Here is a 24575-nt window from a genome sequence, read left to right on the forward strand (position 1 = left end):
GAGCACAGTACACATCATCTTCCATTGTACGTATTGTCTCAAGCGGATCCAAAGCCAAATAAAGACATGCCAGGCACGCCTCTGTATTACTTTACAAAAATAAAGTATTATTTTCCATGAAGGTTAAAACATTTTTTTTAAAAGGTTCAAACTAACCACCCAATAACCTCGAATGGAGAAAACTTCTGATGACTATAAAAGAACATCCAGTAATACACTGGTCTATTGAAGACTGAAACATTGGTTTATGATCAATTACAAGTTTGGAAGCATGAAGTTTAACAGTCTGCTGGAGTTTCATATCTATTCAGTTTCCATGGATGTTTAAAAAGTTGGTTGTGCTGTCTCCTGCCAGAGAAAGTTGCAGATTTGAAATTTTGCTCTAATCTATTCTTCAGTCCGCTGCATGAATAATCAATGTACTGTAGATATTTCCTCCCTCCACAGCCCATTGGAAACGGCTGAGCCTAATTAGCCAACTGATGTGTGGGGAGAATGTTTTGGGGGGGTAAACCCCCCCACCCCCAAAAAAACAAAGAAACACGTACACACACACAAACACACTCAACCCCTAGGACCAATAGAGTAGAGGATAATGGGAGTGGAGCGCCGTCGGTAGATAACCTAGAACGATACAGAACAAAACCCTGAAACCAGGAAGAGAAAGCCCTTTTGGTGAATAATATGCTCATTAAACTGTTGTGTAACAGTTCTGTGTCCCAAATGCCGTTAACATAATCACTTACTGGTTAGGATGAGTATGATACAGCTACCAAATGGCACCCTATTCCCTTTATAGTGCACTACTTTCGACCAGGGCCTATAGGGCTCTCTCTCATATATATATATATATATATATATATATATATATATATATATAGAGAGAGAGAGAGAGAGAGAGAGAGAGAGAGAGAGAGAGAGAGAGAGAGAGAGAGAGAGAGAGAGAGAGAGAGAGAGAGAGAGAGAGAGAAAGCCATTTGGGACACAGAACTGTTACACAGAGAGAAGATTTTATTGGCAGGTGTGAACCAGTAAGTGATTATTTTAAAGCGTAGACCTCTGTCAAACTGCACCGCAGAGCAAACTCTAGGCAACAAAATGACACATTAATCAAATGCATTGCATGTGCATCACATTACAATTACAGGTTCTTTAACCAGCAGACTTTAGCAGGCTGTATCACAACCGGCCGTGATTGGGAGTCCCATAGGGCGGCGCACAATTGTGCCAGCGTCGTCCGGGTTTGGCCGGTGTAGGCCGTCATTGTAAATAAGAATTTGTTCTTAACTGACTTGCCAAGTTAAATAAAAAAATATATAAAAAAAATAGCACGCTGTCCATCTCAATGTCTTGTTAGGTTATAAACTAGAATATTGCTGCAGCCTAAAGTTCTTCTAGTGGAAATATAGCAGAGTAAGTTCCTTTCCTGTCTTCCTGACCCGGGGCTTGATCTCGGGACCCTATGTACACAACACTCCATCACTCAAAGTCACCAATACTATCTGACAGGGCAAGACTAAAGCCAACTGTCAAACCGTGAGGCATCTCAGTGAGGGTGTCGTCGCGGCCAGATGGCTGCTAGGGCTTCAAGAGCCTCCCAACTGGTACCTACAGAAGACAATCTTATAGACTCTTATTTTGTCAACCAGATATTGTTGTATTGTCTATTTGATTACCATTGTTATGGGAATCTCTAAAATCACTATCCAAAACAGTTGATTAGCTGTCTTGGCTAATGAACAAAGAGGTCAGTGTGAAGGTCAATGTCTTCCTAAAGCTAGAGTGAAATTGTTTAGTTGACATTATAGTACAGTAAGTCTATATGTTTAACCATTCTAGTATATATGATGTACATACAAGGTTTACCACACCAAACTCCAAGTACGTACATATCTTCCAAATGAACTGTGTCGTTTCTAACTTGTAGCCCACAGTGGTTACCATATCATGTCATTCCACTTGAGGATAATTTAAATGAATTGACCATTTAATCATATCATAAGTGAATACACTTTACACCCTTTCAATATGCACATTTGAGAACATTAGAGAACATTAGTTAACATAAGATAACATTAGAGAACATTAGAGAACATTAGAGAACATAAGATAACATTAGATAACATAAGATAGCATAAGATAACATAAGATAACATTAGAGCACATTAGAGAACGTAAGATAACGTAAGATAGCGTAAGATAACATTAGAGAACATACGATAACATTATAGAACATTATAGAACATTAGAGAACATTATAGAACATTAGAGAACATTAGAGAACATTAGAGAACATAAGATAACATAAGATAACATTAGAGAACATTCCCCAGATAGGTCACTTTGAGACTCACCTGATTCTCTGGACAGCTGATGGAAGGCATCCACTCCCTTCTCTCCATAGGATCCTTCTGATGCTACGGTAGATATGTAGTTCCAGCCCATGGCCTTGACTATGTCCACCATGGCTTGGGCTTGAAAAGAGTCCGGAGGCACCACGCGAGAGAAGAAGTCATATCGTCGGTCATCGCTCAGCTCCGGGGCCGTGGAGGCATAGCTGATCTGAGGAATCTGAGGAGAGAGGGAAGAAGGGTTAAGTTGGAGAGGACATCATAATGCCAATCACGGCTGTTTTCTCGGGTTGGGGAATGTAAAGTGGATATAGTAGTACTCTGATGTGTAACAGCTTGCTCCACAAGGTGGAATACAATATCCTGGACAGATGGCAGTCAGCAATAGGACTGCACTTGTCACACAGTACCAGTCGAAATTTTGGACACACCTACTCATTCAAGGGCTTTTCTTTATTTTTACTATTTTCTACATTGTAAAATAATATTGAAGACATCACAACTATAAAATAACACATATGGGATCATGTAGTAACCAAAAAAGTGTTAAACAAAACAAAATATATTTTATATTTTTGATTCTTCAAAGTAGCATTGATGACAGCTTTGCACACTCTTGGCATTATCTCAACCAGCTTCACCTGGAACGCTTTTCCAACAGTCTTTAAGGAGTTCCCACATATGCTGGGCACTTGTTGTTTGCTTTTTTTCTTTCACTCCGCAGTCCAACTCATCTCAGACCATCTGAATTGGGATGAGGTCGGGTGATTGTGGAGGCCAGGTAATCTGATGCAAAACCCCATCACTCTCCCTCTTGGTCAAGTAGCCCTTACACAGCCTGAAGGTGTGTTGGGTCAATTTCTTGTTGAAAAACAAATGATAGTACCACTAAGCGGAAATCAGATGTGATGGCGTATCGCTGCAGAATGCTGATTGAATTCTAAATAAATCACTGGCAGTGTCACCAGCTTCATGGTGGGAACCACACATGCGGAGATCATCCGCTCACCAACTCTGCGTCTCACAAGGACACGGCGGTTGGAACCAAAAATCCAAGATTTTCCCCTGTCTAATACCCATTGCTTGTGTTTCTTGGTCCAAGCAAGTCTCTGCGTTTTATTGGTGTTCTTTAGTACTGGTTTCTTTGCAGCAATTCGACCATGAAGGCTTGATTCACGCAGTCTCCTCTGAACAGTTCATTTTGTGATGTGTCTGTTACTTGAACTCTGTGAAGTATTTATTTGGGCTAAAATTTCTGAGGCTGGTAACTATCCTCTGCAGCAGATGTAACTCTAGGTCTTCCTTTCCTGTGGCAGTCCTCATAAGAGCCAGTTTCATTTTAGTGCTTGATGGTTTTTGAGACTGCACTTGAAGAAACTTTCAAAGTTCTTGAAATTGTCCGGATTGACTGACCTTCATGTCTTAAAATAATAATGAACTGTCATTTCTCTTTGCTTATTTGAGCCGTACTTGCCATAATATGGACTTGGTCTTTTATCAAATAGGTCTATCTTCTGTATACCAACCCTACGTTGTCACAACACAACTGATTGGCTCAAACACATTAAGAATGAAAGAAATTCCACTATTTAACTTTTAAAAAGGCACACCTGTTAATTGGAATGCATTTCAGTTGACTACGTCATTAAGCTGGTTGAGAGAATGCCAAGAGTGTCCAAAGCTGTCATCAAGGCAAAGGGTGGCTACTTTGAAGAATCTCATATATAAAGTATATATTTCTTTGGTTAATACATGATTCCATATGTGTTTTTTCATAGTTTTGATGTCTTCACTATTATTCTACAATGTAGAAAATAGTCAAAATAAAGAAATACCCCTGAACGAGTAGATGTTCTAAAATATTTGACTGGTACTGTACATTATCCATCGTCTTACATTTTTTTAATATATGAAAATAATAACTGTATTGTCAATCATCTGATGAATATGCCAATCCCACTATCGATCACTATAGCCTGCATAGTTCACTGCATTTATATGCGTAAGTCTTTTTGCTCTGCAGACGTGACAAACCAGTGAGTTTAATCCTTACCTACAGTATGTGACATTGCATTTTTGTCTAGACAGTCCTGTGTGTCTGGGCTCTGAGAAACCACAGTCCAATACCACTCACTAGACAGTCCTGTGTGTCTGGGCTCTGAGAAACCAGTCAAATACCACTCAATGATATGTAGTCTGCATAACATCTAACAACCACGTCTACAGTCCTCTGCATGTCCTTGTTTGCATGAGATTTTACTCTATATTATGTTATTATATTAGATAGCCCTGGCTGTATGACTTGGTCTCTAAAGCCATGTTCACACTGCAGGCCTTAATGCTCAAATCAGTTGTGTTTTTCAAAATCCATTTTGCAATATAACTGACTGTCCAAACAGCCAGTTCCAAGCGACCAAGTTATTTGTGTGTGATCAGACAGCAGTCATATGCTTACATAGCTATGCTAGTTGTGATAGTAATGAAGGGTGTGTGCGCAGTAGTGAACGCTGATTTGTAGTGGCGCTCGTGCTTCCTTTCCCTCAGAAGTTAGATAGCAACCTAAGGTGACGTCACAATGCCCGCCATGAACTTTTCCCAGTTCTGTTGAATGTTGAAAATCATAATGTAAGAACACTTTCAAATCATCAAAGGATAAGATGCCCCCAATTTTCAAAATGAGTCATTTTTGGCTAGCCACAGCAGTCAACTAGCTAGCCACACTAGTTAACTAGCTAGCCACAGCAGTCAACTAGCTAGCCACACGAGTTAACTAGCTAGCCACAGCAGTCAACTAGCTAGCCACACGAGTTAACTAGCTAGCCACAGCAGTCAACTAGCTAGCTACAGCAGTCAACTAGCTAGCCACACGAGTTAACTAGCTAGCCACAGCAGTCAACTAGCTAGCTACAGCAGTCAACTAGCTAGCCACAGCAGTCAACTAGCTAGCCACACTAGTTGACTAGCTAGCCACAGCAGTCAACTAGCTAGCCACACTAGTAAAATAGCTAGTCACAGCAGTCAACTAGCTAGCCACAGCCTCCAACTAGCTAGCCAAACTAGTTAACTAGCTAGCCACAGCAGTCAACTATCTAGCCACACGAGTTAACTAGCTTGCCACAGCAGTCAACTAGCTTGCCACAGCAGTCAACTAGCAAGTCACACTAGTTAGCTAGCTAGCCACAGCAGTCAACTAGCTAGGCACAGCAGTCAACTAGCTAGCCACAGCAGTCAACTAGCTAGCCACAGCAGTCAACTAGCTAGTCACACTAGTTAAGAAGCTAGCCACACTAGTTAACTAGCTAGCTAGCCACAGCAGTCAACTAGCTAGCCACACTAGTTAACTAGCTAGCCACAGCAGTCAACTAGCTAGCCACACTAGTTAACTAGCTAGCCACAGCAGTCAACTAGCTAGCCACATCAGTCAACTAGCTAGCCACAGCAGTCAACTAGTTAGCCACAGCAGTCAACTAGCTAGCTAGGTAGCTGTTTAGCTTTTTAGCACATTCACTTATTTGTTTTGTAAACAATTAACAAGCTAGTTACAGTGAGGGGGAAAAGTATTTGATCCCCTGCTGATTTTGTACATTTGCCCACTGACAAAGAAATGATCAGTCTATGATTTTAATGGTAGGTTTATTTGTACAGTGAGAGACAGAATAACAACAACAAAAATTCTGAAAAATGCATGTCAAAAATTGTATAAATTGATTTGCATTTTAATGAGGGAAATAAGTATTTGACCCCCTCTCAATCAGAAAGATGTCTGGCTCCCATGTGTATTTTATCCTGGTAACAAGCTGAGATTAGGAGCACACTCTTAAAGGGAGTGCTCCTAATCTCAGCTTGTTACCTTTATAAAAGACACCTGTCCACAGAAGCAATCAATCAATCAGATTCCAAACTCTCCACCATGGCCAAGACCAAATAGCTCTCCAAGGATGTAAGGGACAAGATTGTAGACCTACACAAGGCTGGAATGGGTTACAAGACCATCGCCAAGCAGCTTGGTGAGAAGGTGACAACAGTTGGTGTGAATATTTGCAAATGGAAGAAACACAAAAGAACTGTCAATCTCCCTCGGCCTGGGGGTCCATGCAAGATCTCACCTCGTGGAGTTGCAATGATCATGAGAACGGTGAGGAATCAGCCCAGAAATACACGGGAGGATCTTGTCAATGATCTCAAGGCAGCTGGGACCATAGTCCCCAAGAAAACAATTGGTAACACACTACGCCGTGAAGGACTGAAATCCTGCAGCGCCCGCAAGGTCCCCTGCTCAAGAAAGCACATATACATGCCCGTCTGAAGTTTGCCAATGAACATTTGAATGATTCAGAGGACAACTGGGTGAAAGTGTTATGGTCAGATGAGACCAAAATGGAGCTCTTTGGCATCAACTCAACTCACCGTGTTTGGAGGAGGAGGAATGCTGCTTATGACCCCAAGAACACCATCCCCACCGTCAAACATGGAGGTGGACACATTATGCTTTGGGGGTGTTTTTCTGCTAAGGAGACAGGACAACTTCACCGCATCAAAGGGACAATGGACAGGGCCATGTACCGTCAAATCTTGGGTGAGAACCTCCTTCCCTCAGCCAGGGCATTGCAAATGGGTCGTGGATGGGTATTCCAGCATGACAATGACCCAAAACACATGGCCAAGGCAACAAAGGAGTGGCTCAAGTAGAAGCACATTAAGGTCCTGGAGTGGCCTAGCCAGTCTCCAGACCTTAATCCCATAGAAAATCTGTGGAGGGAGCTGAAGGTTCGAGTTGCCAAACATCAGCCTCGAAACCTTAATGACTTGGAGAAGATCTGCAAATATGAGTGGGACAAAATCCCTCCTGAGATGTGTCCAAACCTGGTGGCCAACTACAAGAAACGTCTGACCTCTGTGATTGCCAACAAGGGTTTTGCCACCAAGTACTAAGTCATGTTTTGCAGAGGGGTCAAACAACAAACACTTATTTCCCTCATTAAAAGGGAAATTATTTTATAACATTTTTGACATACGTTTTTTTGGATTTTTTTGTTGCTATCCTGTCTCTCACTGTTCAAATAAACCTACCATTAAAATTATAGACTGATCATTGCTTTGTCAGTGGGCAAACGTACAAAATCAGCAGGGGATCAAATACTTTTTTTCGTCACTGTAGCTACCGGATGTTCTTGTCAAACTGTCAACAGAGCAACAAGATATGCCGAATAAAAGTCTAAAAACCACTTGAGGGGAAATAAATCAGCTTTTATAGTTCATACACAAGTCACATGGCCTGGAAACAGATTTGTATCTCTCTTCAAACCACCTACGAAGGTGGATTTGAGTCACTTCAAACTGCCTATGTGAACACATCTTTAAAAGCCAAAGTTCAATCATGAACCAATTCTGGCAGAGATTTCCAAACAAGCTTGACAGAGATACTGAAAGTTAGATTTTTTTATGGCCGGGGATAATTGGAAGTTTTGACATCTCCTTGCCTTCAGCAAAACGTCACTGCTCAAAGTTATTAATATTGAGTAAATGATATATCATGAATATTTTGCATATTTCAAACAGTTTTTCCACAATGAATAATTTCAGTTTATGAAGTTCAGAGTTATCAGTAAAATAAGATACGATATGCCTTGCACGGCGACATTTTTGGCTCATCCTGCTATATTGACTCCTTGTGCCATACCACCGTGAATACGCCTGTTCAGGGTCAGGCCTGGTTAGTACTGGGACGGGAGACCGCCTGAGAATACCAGGTGCCGTAAGCACTTTTTTTTTTAAAGTACGATATCCCTCAAACTTCTAAATTAGTTTGACACACCTTGCTCTTCATTGAAATTACATTCCATCAGAGAGTGGTCTGGGATTACTTCAACATTATGTCCATTTGGGTCTGGTCCCTTGGCCTTGTTAATTCTCTCTCAGGAGAGAGCTCCCTTAGCTGTAAATCCCAACAACATGCTGTTTCTTCAATTAGCCCTTTGATCTTTCTTAATTTAATGGGAGGAGAGTAGAAGCGTTCATGTGTAAATACTGCCCATTATTAGAGGAAGAAGAATGGACGTGGCTATGATATTGTAGAAATAAAACGAATGAAGAACAGAAGTAAAACATTCAGTCAAAAAACATAAAACGACTGAAGAACAGAAGTAAAACATTCAGTCATAAAACATAAAACGATTCAGTCCAACATTATATGACAGCTGAACACTACCAGATAGGAATGGCTGTGGGTGATATACTATAGCAGTAAACCATGGACATGGGTGATATACTATAGCAGTAAACCATGGACATGGGTGATATACTATAGCAGTAAACCATGGACATGGGTGATATACTATAGTAGTAAACCATGGACATGGGTGATATACTATAGTAGTAAACCATGGACATGGGTGATATACTATAGTAGTAAACCATGGCTATAGGTGATATACTATAGTAGTAAACCATGGACATGGGTGATATACTATAGTAGTAAACCATGGCTATAGGTGATATACTATAGCAGTAAACAATGGCTATGGGTGATATACTATAGCAGTAAACCATGGCTATGGGTGATATAAATAGCTGTGCAGCAACACTCCCCATCCAACCTGACAGAGCTTGAGAAGATCTGCAGAGAAGAATAGGGGAAACTCCCCAAATACAGGTGTGCCAAGCTTGTAGTGTCATACCCAAGAAGACTCAAGGCTGTAATCGCTGTCAAATGTCCATCAGCAAAGTATTGAGTATAGGGTCTGACTACTTTTGTAAATGTAATACTACGTTTTTTTTTTGTTATACATTTGCAAACATTTCTAAAAACCTGTTTAATCCATTTCAGAATCTGGCTGTAACATAACAAAATGTGGAAAAGTCAAGGGGTCTGAATAATTTCCGAATGAACTGTATAGAAAACTTCTGACCTCTGATTGGGTGTAATTGGAGGTCTACCAAGTATTTCAACAGTGCCATGAGGAAACAACAACCCTCCACCTTCCACCCTCTGACTCTTAGGCCTTGAAGTTTCTTGTTTCCTGTTATCTGTCTCGCTCTCTCTCTTCCACAGGAATCAACAACCTTCCACTCTCTGACTCTCATTCCTTGAAGATTCTTGTTTCCTGTTCTCTTTCTCTTCCACGTGAATCAACAACCTTTCACCTTCCACCCTCTGACTCTTAGGCCTTGAAGTTTCTTGTTTTTGTGTTCTCTGTCTGACACACACACAAACACTAGAGCTGGGCGGTGTACCTTATTTTATTACAGTATACACCGGTATTGATGCACAGAGCAGTTTGGGTTTTTACTTTACCTTCTATAATGGTATTTGAATGTTTGGTTTATTAAATGTGATTTACCATGTGTAACATCCTTCAAACCTTTTTATAGTTTACACCGCTACTTGAATCATCCTTCCTCGCTCTCTCTCCATGGGTTTTTTTACAAGCCAGTTCCATCGTTGTCAAAGACAACTCCATCGAATTTAGCTAAAATATCGCTCTTTCCTTGTCTCTAATGATAATGTTAGTGATAGGTCCTTGGCGGCAACAAGACGTTGCAATTCCACTATTGAAAGCTTCATCATTTAGCCTACTGAGCCTAGTGACTGGCTAGAACTGGAGTGAGGCACGAGAGTGAGCCGACGGAAGGGGGAAATTACTATTCAACTTTTTATAAAATGTTATTAAGTAAACTATACTGGGCTCCCGAGTGGCGCAGCGGCCTAAGGCACTGCATCTCAGTCCTAGAGGCATCACTACAGACCCTGGTTCGATTCCAGGCTGTATCACAACCTGCTGTGATTGGGAATCCCATAGGGCGGCGCACAATTGGCCAAGCGTCGTTAGGGTTTGGCTGGTGTAGGCTGTCATCGTAAGTAAGAATGTGTTCTTAACTTAACTGACTTGCCTTGTTAAATAAATAAAACACGTAAATACTGGGCCTAGCCTACACAGTTGTTGTTTTAATGAAATGCTCCACACATGACACACTTACAACAGTCCTATCCCTGCATCAACCTCTGGTCAATGCAGCATATGCAACAATGTTGACAACATTAATGTTGTTTCCAATTTGTTTCTTAATATAAATCCACAAGTGTTATATAATTACACTATTAGTCTATGTTTCTTACATCTGCAAACAGCTAGTTTGGATTTTCTTAGTTTTAAGAAGTTTTAGCTAAATAATGTTAGCCACTAATGCTAATCGTTAGTTAGCTGGCTAGCTAGCTAGCTAATAAATGTACTGAGTCAGAGCAAATGTAGCTAGCTAATATGACCTGATACCAGTTCTGGTATAGGACCCTATAATCTTTTGCTACATTAAATTGGTGAAGCATAAATATGTTGGCTACATGAAGAAACATTTAATGTATCCAAAGATTATAGGATCCCCTAGGAAACACTGACCATCACTTTGGTTCCTACCCTGTCACAATAACTCCTCCCTGGCATTTTCATTCGTTGTCATGTCAAATACTGTATTCAAAGTGCCCACTATTATTTATATTCTAACTATATAATTAGTTTAAACATTATATTTCCATGATTCCAACAGTTCACCCAAGTGTGTTGATCTATATTGCAAGACAAATCAAGGTCTAGTTGTTTTTTGCCCCATATCATGCAACCCTATGTGGCAGTGTGAAAATTAACTCAAATGAGTGCAGGAAATGCAGAAATGTATGGAAATGCAGGAAATTATTTTAGGTTAAAGTTGAATTGAACAGTGTAAAACAATCAGAAAGGAGAAAGAGTCATTGACATCACCTGTGTTGCCACCGTTGGATCAGGCACTACTCATAAAGCAAATGTAGAACTTTTATTATTAAAAAACACAAATTACTTACATTTTTAAATATCGTCATATGATATTTTGGCCATATCACCCAGCCCTAACACACACACACACACACACACACACACACACACACACACACACACACACACACACACACACACACACACACACACACACACACATTTTAAAGTTAAATGTGGTCTCTCTCTGTGTAGTGAATTACAGAATGTACTCTAAACCTTTGGGTACCATTAAACGGAAGATATGTTTATCAATTAGCTCCCTGTAATTATTATCACGCGATCAAACTGATTAATCGTTTAATTGTAATTACCTAGGAGATCGGGGCACCAAGGAGAATATTCAGATTACAAAGTTATAATTTTCCTAATATAACTTTCCTGTACTATAATATTATATTCTATTATAGTATAGGCCGATTATCTTCTAGTTTCAATGGTGTATTTTACCTCTAGTCCAGTCTCATTCCAAAACGTCGTAAATTGTTGTATCTGCACGAACCCAGTCTTTACTAAAATCATCCATACATCAATTGTCTTAAAATCATTTATTTACTACACTAAGTAATTAACAGAAAAACATACAAACAGTAATTATCGTCAACAAAGGATTGGTATCGGAATGTGCCCTTGTGGGCTAAACAGGCTGGTCGGCCTGTTGAACAATGGGTCATAAATGGTCAGCTGAGAAGTTTACACAGAGTTCATTAACAATTGACAATTGAAGGCTCACTCATTCGGGAACAATTGCAATCAATATATATATTTACGCTCAGTGTGTCGTTCTGATTCTTGTTGGAGAGTAGTTCTGTTGGGGAGTTTTGTCCGCGTTCTCTCTCTCTCTCTCTCTCTCTCTCTCTCTCTCGGTTAGAATGGATCTTTCAGAGCGACATTCATTAATGTCGTCATAGAATGGTTGTTTCGTTGGTCTTCGCGTTCGATGATATAATTTACTTAGCTGCAGACTAATAATTAATATCAAAGACTTGTTCTTATTCTGTCGGTATCAATAGTCTAAAAGTTAACCACGTGGTATGGTTCACTTTCAGTAGAGTACTTGGATGGTCAAACCTCTGGCCATAGAGTGTAGGCCTGGTCTGGAGAAATGTAAATCAGGGAGTGTTTTATAGTGCCCATCGAACAGGCTGGTCAAATGACGCCTGGTCCTGTATGTGTCCCTGGGGCGTGCCTATGACTGAGTTAGATTTGGTTACAGAAATACAATTCTATCACATTACATCAGTACATAGCATCTCAATGTCTTACAAAAGCTTTATCCTTAGTAATACATTCCATACACCCATATGAGGCAAGTCTTAAACTGAGTCTATTATATAAACAGTTTTATGGTAATATGGCTATATTGTCTCTTCTGAGTATCACAAAATTGTACCAAAAGAGGCCAACGTCATGACAGTAGTGAATTACAGAATGTACTCTAAACCTGTGGTAATATGCTCTGTTCCAAATCAATGATAAACTGAACACAATAACTGTGAAGCAATACAACACATTGTTTTCCATCCTCGAGGCGTCTACGTATTAGAATCGTCAAGTCACAGGATTCATGAAGGAAGACGTACAGGAAGTATTCACACACCCTTAACGTTTTAAACATTTTGTTGTGTTTTAGACTGAATTTAAAAGAAATTAAATTTTGATTTTGTGTAACTGATCTACACAATACTAAATAATGTCAAAATGGAAAATTCTAGAAAAGTATAAAAAATGTAAAGCTGAAATGTCTTGAGTCAATAAGTATTCAAACCCTTTGTTATGGTAAGCATAGATAAGTTCAGGAGTAAAAATGTGATTTAAAAAATCTCATAATGTCACGTCCTGACCAGTAAAGAGGTTATTTGTTATTGTAGTTTGGTCAGGACGTGGCAGGGGGTGTTTGTTTAATGTGTTTCGGGGTTTGTTGGGCAATGTTCTATGTTAGTCTATTTCTATGTATGTGTCTAGTTTATCTATTTCTATGCTTAGTTTATTGGTTTGACCTTCAATTGGAGGCAGCTGTTTCTTGTTGCCTCTAATTGAAGGTCCTATTTAGTAGGGGTGTTTTTTCATGGGTTTTTGTGGGTAGTTGTTCCATGTGTAGCTGTATGTCTCACAGGACTGTTTTCTCGTCGTTGTTTTGATTAAGTGTTTGTTTCGTTTTCTTCTCATTTAATAAAAGAAGATGAGTTCACACATTCCCGCTGCGCCTTGGTCCCATCTTTACGACGAGCGTGACACATAAGTTGCATGGGCTATTTCCATGTACAATAATAGTGGTTAACATCATTTTTTGAATGACTGTCTCATCTCTCTAACCAACACGTAAAATGATCTGTAATGTCCCTCAGTCGAGCAGTGAATTTCAAGCACAGATTCATCTACAGAGACCAAGGAGGTTTTCCAATGCCTCGCAAAGAAGGGCACTGATTGGTAGATGTGTAAAAAAAAAAATGGTGAGTTTATTAAATAGGCTTTGGATGGTGTATCAAGACATCCCAGTCAATACAAAGATACAGGCTTCCTTCCTGGGTGAGATAAACCTATTTAATCCGTTTCAAATTCAGGCTGTAGCACAACAAAAAGTGCGAATAGTCAAGGGCTATGAATACTTTCTGAAGGCTCTGTATAAAGGTATAACATTGCCCCCAAGTCAGAAAATAATTCTACTTATTTATCTAATTAAACTGATGGCGGCTATAATAACATAGGTATAACTGTTTAAATTACAAGCAACGGGGTACTCTCAACACTGCCATTGTGTTTTCTTATTGAATAAGGCCTATTGCCTTATTCACCATTGTGTCTTTGTAATGGCGACCGCCACTTTGAAATAGCCAGGAACATGATTATTGGTATTTGCAGTGCCATTTTCATGCTCCTGCTTTAGTTGAGCTTGACACCATAAACCATTAACCTCTAACACTGTTAAGGTGCTTTATAGGAGTAGGTTTGAGAAGAGAACAGTGATTTATAAAACAAAATGATACGTCAAGGACAGAGGACAAATACCTTGAATTCCTTGTAAACAAAATGGACACCTGCTCTGTTTTTTAGTGAGAGAATAAATTATTCTTTAGTATTTGGGATTCTGGATCCGTCTCTAAGGACCATGTGTTTATCTGACCAGAATAAGAAACTACTGCATTGTGTTGCACAATGACAATTGGCGACCGCTACATTGAAATTATCAGGAACCTGATTGTTGTTTTTTTGGGCAGTGACATTTACATGCTTTAGTTTGAGCTTGATATCATTAACCTGTAATGCTACTCAGATGTCGAAGGGGAAATATTTGAAAAAAATATTTGAATAAAACAAACTGACAAAAACCATCGAGGGTAGAGGACAATATGTAACGCTGTTGCAATCAAAAACTGAGGCTAATCTGCATATGATTTTTAGTAATTAACATACTCGGTCTTCCCTTAGCGAACCACCCCATGACCCTTAACTCCTTACCCCTCCTGTTGTGTTCGTTTCATGTTAATTCATTCTATGTTCCCGGTCCAAAATGACCACCCCATTATAACTGATTATAAATCCATAATAATACATAAATGATCACCTAATGTTGTGTTAGATCTTTTTATCAACTTAAGTTCTTGTGAACATTACAAGTCTTGAACTTCTATTTGCTATTTCTGGCCTGTAGGCCTCGTTGACCTGAGCTCATACAACTGAGTAAAAAAAAGCACAATGTATGGATTATTTCGACTATAACAAATACTCAGATGTAACACATTGTGCTACTTATCACAGACTACTTTGTGTCAAAGTTTAACAAGGACATTTGTTTTTAAATAATTTCACATTTTTAAATAGTGGCAGGATTTAATGTCAACAACCCGGGACATGGCGTATCTCGTTGGCCCCAGGGTCATCCTGATTACATTTTCAGCCGACAGCAGACCTCTCCTCTCAGATGGGGGTGAAGACCAGGATAAATTCCCATTCTTTGACCCGGAATGTAACAACAACCTCAGCAGGACCCTCTTCCTCATCACTGGATTGTTCCACATCGGTTGTCTCTTGGTCTGGATCATATTCTGTGTTGTCTTCAACTTCTGCCACTTCCTCCTCTAATGCATCTTCACTGTCAGTTTCCTGGCTTCTCTCCCTCCTCACCAGTGTCATGATCAAAGATATGATCAAGAGCCTCACATACAGTATATTGTTTGGTCATTGTGCTGCCACAGAATTAATTGTGAGCAAGACCTCAAAAAAGCTTTACATACCAGAGCTGCGAGAAAAGTTCTATATATTATTGAAACAATGTTGCGGTTGTTTGTGAGAATGCCAAAAGGTGTGGTTCCCATAATGGAAATATTCTATTGGGGAAAGGTTCCCGTAATGGAAAGATTCTATTGGGGAAAGGTTCCCGTAATGGAAAGATTCTATTGGGAAAGGTTCCAGTGGGGGGAAAGATTCTATTGGGGAAAGGTTCCCGTAGGGGAAAGATTCTATTGGGAAAGGTTCCAGTGGGGGGAAAGATTCTATTGGGGAAAGGTTCCCGTAATGGAAAGATTCTATTGGGAAAGGTTCCAGTGGGGGGAAAGATTCTATTGGGGAAAGGTTCCCGTAGGGGAAAGATTCTATTGGGAAAGGTTCCAGTGGGGGGAAAGATTCTATTGGGGAAAGGTTCCCGTGGGGGAAAGATTCTATTGGGGAAAGGTTCCCGTGGGGGAAAGATTCTATTGGGGAAAGGTTCCCGTGGGGGAAAGATTCTATTGGGGAAAGGTTCCCGTGGGGGAAAGATTCTATTGGGGAAAGGTTCCCGTGGGGGAAAGATTCTATTGGGGAAAGGTTCCCGTGGGGGAAAGATTCTATTGGGGAAAGGTTCCCGTGGGGGTTTCCATGGATGCCAAGAAGGGGAGTGAGGTGTGTGTGTGCTTCAACACACATGCATGTGGGGGTCTGATGAGAGGAAGTGTGTCCTTCTAATGAATGGGCATAACAAAATGTTATACACTAATTGTAGTGTCACCCATTCATATCTAATGACCTGTCATTTTTGACCGGGAACACCACAGGTGTACAAAAGTTAAATAAAACACCTAAAATGTAATGAAAATCCTCAAAATGTATTTTGTGTGTACAAATGCCCTGTGTGGACAAAGTCATGGAACCTTATGACCATCAGATTAAATGAACAACATTTTTCAGAGAGAAAACGTGTAAATTGGTCCAATTCGACCCGGAGTACAGCAGGAGGGTTTTAATTGAGACTAATTCCTAAACAGAGCTATGGATGCAATGACTGACAACATTATAGCTTTAACCATGTTATGAGGCTATGCAGTGTTTGTTTACATTTACTTTGTTTACAAACATTGGAGTCAAAAACAAACTTGTTTTTTGGGGTTCTGATTGGTTTTACGACAGTTGAACTAAGCTCATGATGCATTCACAAGTTATATTCTTCAAGAATCAGTGGGTGTATATATATATATATATATTGTTAATTTATAAGTCCAAAAATGTATGTAGTACCTAAGGATTCTAGCTTTAATGAAAAGGACGAAAACATAATGAAAGAGATGGGGGTGTTAGAGCTCAATACATCAGAACATCAGGCCAGGTCGGGGCAGACAAACACAACACTACCCTGCTGTTGGATCATGGAATTAAAGTCCTTCTCTGCACCCCTTTACCTCCCCTTTCCTTTCACTGGGTCTTTCCTTAGTGAGACACCCTTGATTAAAAAGACAGAGTGCCTTGATACAGGTGGTGAGGGCACCATATGACAAGACTAGACAGACAGCCTTGATACAGGTGGTGAGGGCACCATATGACAAGACTAGACAGACAGCCTTGATACAGGTGGTGAGGGCACCATATGACAAGACTAGACAGACAGCCTTGATACAGGTGGTGAGGGCTCCGTACAACAAAGGATCAGAACAGGACCAGAACAGGACCAGAACAGGACCAGAACAGGACCGGAACAGGGCCGGAACAGGACCAGAACAGGACCAGAACAGGACCAGAACAGGGCCAGAACAGGACCAGAACAGGACCGGAACAGGACCGGAACAGGACCAGAACAGGACCAGAACAGGACCAGAACAGGACCGGAACAGGGCCGGAACAGGACCGGAACAGGGCCGGAACAGGACCAGAACAGGACCGGAACAGGACCGGAACAGGGCCAGAACAGGACCAGAACAGGACCGGAACAGGACCGGAACAGGGCCAGAACAGGACCAGAACAGGACCAGAACAGGACCAGAACAGAACCGGAACAGGGCCGGAACAGGGCCAGAACAGGGCCGGAACAGGGCCAGAACAGGACCAGAACAGGACCAGAACAGAACCGGAACAGGGCCGGAACAGGGCCAGAACAGGACCAGAACAGGGCCGGAACAGGACCGGAACAGGACCAGAACAGGACCAGAACAGGACCAGAACAGGTTCAGAACAGGGCCAGAACAGGGCCAGAACAGGACCAGAACATGGCTGATCCAAAGCTACCACTTACTGCTGCAGTTCCTTCTCTGTCTCTCTCTCTCCTCTCCTTTCTACCTTATTCATTAGATGTGTCAAGTCGAACTCTGGCCCCAGAAGCCTCTTTCTCATTGTCTTTCTCTCCTATAGAAGTTAAGGCTAATCTGCATATGGCTTTTAGTAATTACCATATCGACTCTTCCCTCAGCGAGACACCCATGACCCTTTATTAAAACAACTAAACATAACTTTAAAGACGTGGTGCTGCTGGTGTTAGATCAGAACTAGGAGGGCTACCCTGCTGTTCTGATCATCAAACCAGACTCTGCTCTCTGCTGTCCTCCTCATCCCTCTCTCTCCTCCCTCTCTCTCTCCTCTCTCTCATCTTCCCTCTCTCCTCTTCTCTCTCTCTCCTCTTCCTCCCTCACTCCTCATCCCTCTCTCTCTCTTTCCCTCTTTCTCTCTTCTTCCCTCTCTCTCCTTTTCCTCCCTCTCTCCCTCCCTCACTCCTCATCTCTCTCTCTCTCTCTCTCCCTCTTTCACTCTTCCTCCCTCTTTCTCTCTTCCTCCCTCTTTCTCTCTTCTTCCCTCTTTCTCTCTTCTTCCATCTCTCTCTCCTCTTCCTCCCTTATCTCTCTCTCTCTCCCTCTTTCTCTCTTCTTCCCTCTCTCTCTCCTCTTCCCTCTCTCTCTCCGCTTCCCTCTCTTTCTATTACAAAAAACTGTAGACGTGCTTGTTAGATGTTATGCAGACTACATATCATTGAGTGGTATTGGACTGTGGTTTTTCAGAGCCCAGACACACAGGACTGTCTAGTGAGTGGTATTGGACTGTGGTTTCTCAGAGCCCAGACACACAGGACTGTCTAGTGAGTGGTATTGGACTGTGGTTTCTCAGAGCCCAGACACACAGGACTGTCTAGTGAGTGGTATTGGACTGTGGTTTCTCAGAGCCCAGACACACAGGACTGTCTAGTGAGTGGTATTGGACTGTGGTTTCTCAGAGCCCAGACACACAGGACTGTCTAGTGAGTGGTATTGGACTGTGGTTTCTCAGAGCCCAGACACACAGGACTGTCTAGACATAAATACAATGTCACATACTGTAGGTAAGGATTAAACTCACTGGTTTGTCACGTCTGCAGAGCAAAAAGACTTACGCATGTAAATGCAGAGAACTATGCAGGCTATAGTGATCGATAGTGGGATTGGCATATTCATCAGATGATTGACAATACAGTTATTATTTTCATATATTAAAAAATATAAAAAGATGGATGATAATGTACAGTACCAGTCAAATATTTTAGAACATCTACTCATTCAAGGGTATTTATTTTATTTGTATTATTTTCTCCATTGTAGAATAATAGTGAAGACATCAAAACTATGAAATAACACATATAGAATCATGTAGTAACCAAAAAAAAGTGTTAAACAAATCAAAATATATTTTATATTTGAGATTCTTCAACATATCCACCTTTCGATGACAGCTTTGCACACTCTTAAGTAAAAGTCTAAAAGTATTTGGTTTTAAATCTACTTAAGTATCAAAAGTAAATGTAATTGCTAAAATATAAAAGTATAAATCACTTCAAATTCCTTATATTAAACAAACCAGATGGCACCATTTTTTTTAAATGTTATTTTATTTACAGATAGCCAGGGGAACACTCCAACCCTCACACATCATTTACAAACGCAGCATTTGTGTTGAGTGAGTCTGCCAGATCAGAGGTAGTAGGGATGACCAAGGATGTTCTCTTGATAAGTGTGTGAATTGGATCATTTTCCTGTTCTGCTAAACATTCGAAATGTACTTTTGGGTGTCAGGGAAAATGTATGTAGTAGAAAGTACATTATGTTCTTTAGGAATTTAGTGAAGATAAAATAAAATTTGTCAAAAATATAAATGGTAAAGTACAGATACCCCCCCAAAACTACTTAAGTAGTACTTTAAAGTATTTTTTACTTAAGTACTTTACACCACTGCATAAGACCCAATAATAATTTAATTATTTTATCAAAATAGATTTTTTGGGGGGAAATAATCACTGATCTGATTTTCAGGTCTGTTTATAAAAATTCAGTTTTTGGCCAACAAAGCCAAAGCTTGGCTTTCCCTTTTGGCCATTTGGCCCCAATTTCCCCACAGGATGAAGCCAACCCTCTCCGCCCGCTTGGCGCGGAATACCTTGACAAACTCTTCAAGAATTTCCCCACCTTTGACCCCGTTCCAGGTCAGCCAAACTATACTGAGACATTCCTAGCTGACATAGAGGACGCATTGGATGGCTACCCGAAAACTACGGGATCTGACAGGGTTTACCTGTTGAAGCGAAAGTTGAATAAACACGTGACGAGGCTCATTCGTCTACAACAACAACACGTGCTAAAAGACTACGCTAAACTTGCCACAGCTTTGAAATTATAATTCAGTGGTTCTGTGACTCGCAAACACGATAGCTCACTGGTTAACACCATCAAACAACCTCCAAACAAACACTCACAAGATTACTATCATAGCCTTCGTTCAGCTTACACTGACCTACTCACTGAAACAGGAATGGAAGAGCTGTTACCATTCAAACAAATGTTTCTGTCGAACATGTATCCCACCTTCATTACCTACTTGGGCCCTGCAGCCCACATTGGCTTGCCTATCTTACAACTCAGAGAGCTTACAAGCACAGCTTTTGAGGCATCAAAAGTTTACAACGCTAAGAGCCCTGAACACTCGGTTTTGAAGTTTGACCGGGAGCACTCACTCCAGTTAGAGGGTGCATTATCAGATATTGGAGCGTCGAGAGATGACGCACAACAACGGTTTCTACCACCAATAACCTCCGCTGTGGAAATAACTGTAAAGTACGTCGCAATCAAAATGACTAGAGCCTGTAAGTAAGCATTTCACTGTAAGATCTACACCTGTTATATTTGGCGCACGTGACAAATAAACTTTGATTTGATTTGACTGCCGCTACAAACAACCTGTTCGCTACGTTCCGGCACCCAACCCACAAAAAGTGTCAGAGCACAAGGGTAACAAAGGGTTGAAGGACGATCAAAACACAGACCAATGTTCACCAGAAGTTCCACTACGTGAAGAACTAAAGTGAGAAAAATTTGAGAAAAGGGTAAAAAATAAGTCACAAGGACTAGACGGGAAATTACCGGATACCAGGTCCGCAGGAATTAATACCCTTAGCAAGGACGTTAAAATTCAAATTTCTCCCGCTCTCACTCGAGACCCTATCCAGGGCCCGCTTGATCAAGAAACAAGCCCAGGGACTTTGTCTATAGACTCTGATACAAAGGTTGTGAAGAAAAAGGTCAAACGCTTCATTAAAGCCAAGCCCAATCAAAATCTGAAAAGTCGATCTGCTTCCACCTTGAACAGAAATGACACATCACGTCGTTGCGAACGACCACTCCACTTTGTGGGGAATATGTCCACAAAACACGAATCTAAACGCCCATAACTGGAAACAGTCGTGGAGGACTGCTTAACTTGTCATGGGCTAGTTGATTGGGGCGCGGCAATATTTCTCATCTCTCAAACATTGTTTGATGATCTCAAAAGGACTTTGAAGCCAATTAAACGTTGGTTAAAAGTGGAATGATGTGGCACTACACTTCGAGGGGTCGCTCAGACTACCTCGCCTCTCACATTGAGAGTCATGCTGAAACTACACTTCCAGGACGTATCACTCGTTCACCCTGTGTATGTTACCAGCCTCGAAACTGTACCCCTGCTACTTGGAGCAGACTTGATGGATCGGTTACTCCCATTGATGGATTGGAAAAGCAACCATGTATGATCACAGGCCATAAGGCCTTCTCCACTGACCACACTGTCTTCCCCTAATGCTAGCTGCAATGCAGTCATTCACGAGGGGTATCTGTCGAAAGCACCCCTTGGGAAAAAGACGTTTAGAAAACCTCTCGGTACAGAATCCGATCCAAGGAGATATGATATCTCGACATATTCCATCAGCCAACCTGATTAACCATTATTTTCATGATTTCGAGCCAGCTGTCTCTGTGAATGAGCAACTTCCCTTCTCCTTGCAGTCGTGCAATACGGTAGTTGAGATGAACTTCTCTTGCCCTTCGGACATTTCCTCAAGCACTGCGGCCGTCTCAGAAAGAAAAACATTGATGCGCAGAGTATATTCTGCTTCCGATAATACACCTTCCGCTTTGTGGGGGACTGTCACCCCTTACAATGACACAAATGGCATCAGTCCAGCAAATGACCCGATGACTCCCATTGCGAAAACACTGCGATATCACAGACCGATATCCTCGTCTCAGTTCGCAGGTACTGAAGAGGTTGCCACACGCGGACTCTGTGGTGAATGACAGGCCTCGACAGCCACTGAGCATTTGAAACACAAACACCAGGAGATTTGGTTGAAAGGTTACAGCCATTCTCATAACAACGCGGCCGCTGACAACTCGTACATAGGGTCCGACCTTTTCGTTTGTGCCTCGGATACCTACACCACCTGCTGGTGGGACGTCCCGAGACACAAAGGGGGGGGGGAATAGTAGCCCAGACCCATGATGAGCCTTATCGAGGCCGGTGGGGGGGGGGGGGTCGAGACTACGTGCAACACCGTACGAGGCCGCCAGAGCATAAAACAAATCTAGTTGTAAACTCCCCTATGAGAGCAGTGAGGAGCAGACAGGCCCCTAGATGACACACCTAGGACATTATGTTATACAAAACATGCATTTTTTGTTCAATCAAGTTCATATTTATATCAAAAAAAGCATACCCCCCGCAAACTTCCGGGGAATTTACTAACAATTTACTAAATTACTCACGATAAACATTCACAAAAAGCATAACAATTATTTTAAGAATTATAGATACATTACTCCTCTATGCACTCGATATGTCCAATTTTAAAATAGCTTTTCGGATGAAGCACATTTTGCAATATTCTGAGTAGATAGCCCGGCATCACAGGGCTAGCTATTTAGACACCCGGCAAGTTTAGCCTTCACCAAAATCCCATTTACTATAACAAAAATGGTCTTACCTTTCCTGTTCTTCGTCAGAATGCACTCCCAGGACTTCTACTTCAATAACAAATGTTGGTTTGGTCCCAAATAATCCATCGTTATATCCAAACAGCGTCATTTTGTTCGTGAGTTCTAGACTCTATCCGAAATGGTAAATAACGGTCGTGCGCATTGCGCATTTCGTGACAAAAAAATTCTAAATATTCCATTACCGTACTTCGAAGCATGTCAACCGCTGTTTAAAATCAATTTTTATGCCATTATTCTCGTAAAAAAGCGATAATATTCCGACCGGGAATCTGCAATTAGCTAAACAGCCGAAGGAAAATACTGCAAGGGGTCGAATCGGGCACGCGCCTAATTCCATTGTCCTCTGATGGGCCACTTGGAAAAGGCAATAATGTGTTTCAGCCTGAGGCTGCCTTGTCATCGTTCAGGTTTTTCCCGGGCTCTGAGAGCCTATTGGAGCCCTAGGAAATGTCACGTTACAGCTAAGATCCTGACTCTTCAATACACAGAAGCAAGAACAACAACACCTTGTCAGACAGGCCACTTCCTGCATGAAACCTTCTCAGGTTTTTGCCTGCCATAGGAGTTCTGTTATACTCACAGACACCATTCAAACAGTTTTAGAAACTTTAGGGTGTTTTCTATCCAAAGCCAATAATTATATGCATATTCTAGTTACTGGGCAGGAGTCGAAACCAGATTAAATCGGGTACGTTTTTTATCCGGATGTGAAAATACTGCCCCCTAGCCCAAAGAAGTTAATGAGAGTCTTGTCTTTAAAATGCTGTAAAATAGTCATATGTTTGAAAAATTGAAGTTTTCGGATTTTAGAGGAATTTGTATTTCGCGCCACGCCCATCATTGGATATTGGAGCAGGTGTTCCGCTAGCGGAACGTCTAGATGTAAGAGGTTAAGGGTCCGAGCAAAATACCAGCCTTAGTAAAGTTGAACATTTACTTTGAGGCCTTTGACTCTACAGCTACAGTACTCACCAGTTTTCTTCCCAGAAGTCCATAGGTCATCCCTGTAGACTGCCCAAGACTAGTGCCTTACAGCTGTAGACTTATCATATAGTTATCAACTTAGGATAGTGCCGAAGCGACACACCAAGCAGGAAAACCCTAGACATGACATCAGAGACAAAGCCAGTCATTTTGCCAAGACATTGGACGTACATAGAATACCGTCCAATTAGATGATTTTGGTGTGAAAACTATATATATTTGTGTATATTTTGTTTATGCTTTCATTCCTTTTCGTTTCAGTTCCTTTGTCACTTAGGAAGTGATAGAGCCATAAACAAAGTCCCCATGCAACCATCTCTTGGTGCCACAACGTAATGATATACTGTATGTTTCGTGAGTGTGTGTATTGTTAACATCTGCCCAGATCATCCAGTCTGGACGACCAGACGACGGGTCCGGAACGGCGATCCCAAATCCGGACAACCACAGCCCATCCTTGTGGCGGCCTGTCCCGCTGTCAGAGAGCCTACCAAGGTAAACCACCAGAGGGGGGGACCGCAACAGCGATCACCAACCAAGACATCCCCTGGCCATTCCTGTGGTACTTCGCAGCTTCCAGGAAACCTACCAAGGTAAACCACTAGAGGGGGACGGCAACGGCGATCACCAACCGGACATCAACTGCCCATCCTTGTGGTGGACTGCTCCACTTTCAGAGAGCCTACCAAGTTCAATCACCAGAGGGGGACTGCAACGATGATCTACAAACAGGACATCACTCCGCCAGGAATTTACGACCTAAGATAACAGAACCTGGTGTAGGAGAGAGAGAGAGGGGGAAGCCACTAGCTATAGCAAAAAAGGGCCGCGTCATGACATTCCCCCCTGGTGGTTTGTGTTTGGAAACACAAATAGGGAATGGTTCGCAAGGTTAACTTCTCCATTATATACTGCTCCAAAAAATA

At 41.4% G+C, this 24575-nt stretch overlaps 1 protein-coding gene across 1 annotated transcript in view; it reads right to left on the reverse strand.

Moving 5' to 3' along the window:
* LOC106566206 (metabotropic glutamate receptor 7) overlaps nucleotides 1-24575 on the reverse strand; it is a 431795-nt gene that overhangs the window by 311032 nt on the left and 96188 nt on the right. The window contains exon 2 of the mRNA XM_045691964.2: nucleotides 2355-2571. Coding sequence (XP_045547920.2) covers nucleotides 2355-2571 — 217 coding nt within the window. The remainder of the gene's footprint in view (nucleotides 1-2354; nucleotides 2572-24575) is intronic.

This window comes from Salmo salar, chromosome 12, assembly GCF_965601325.2.
Source record: "Salmo salar chromosome 12, fSalSal1, whole genome shotgun sequence".
In the NCBI taxonomy this organism is placed as follows: Eukaryota; Metazoa; Chordata; class Actinopteri; order Salmoniformes; family Salmonidae; genus Salmo; species Salmo salar.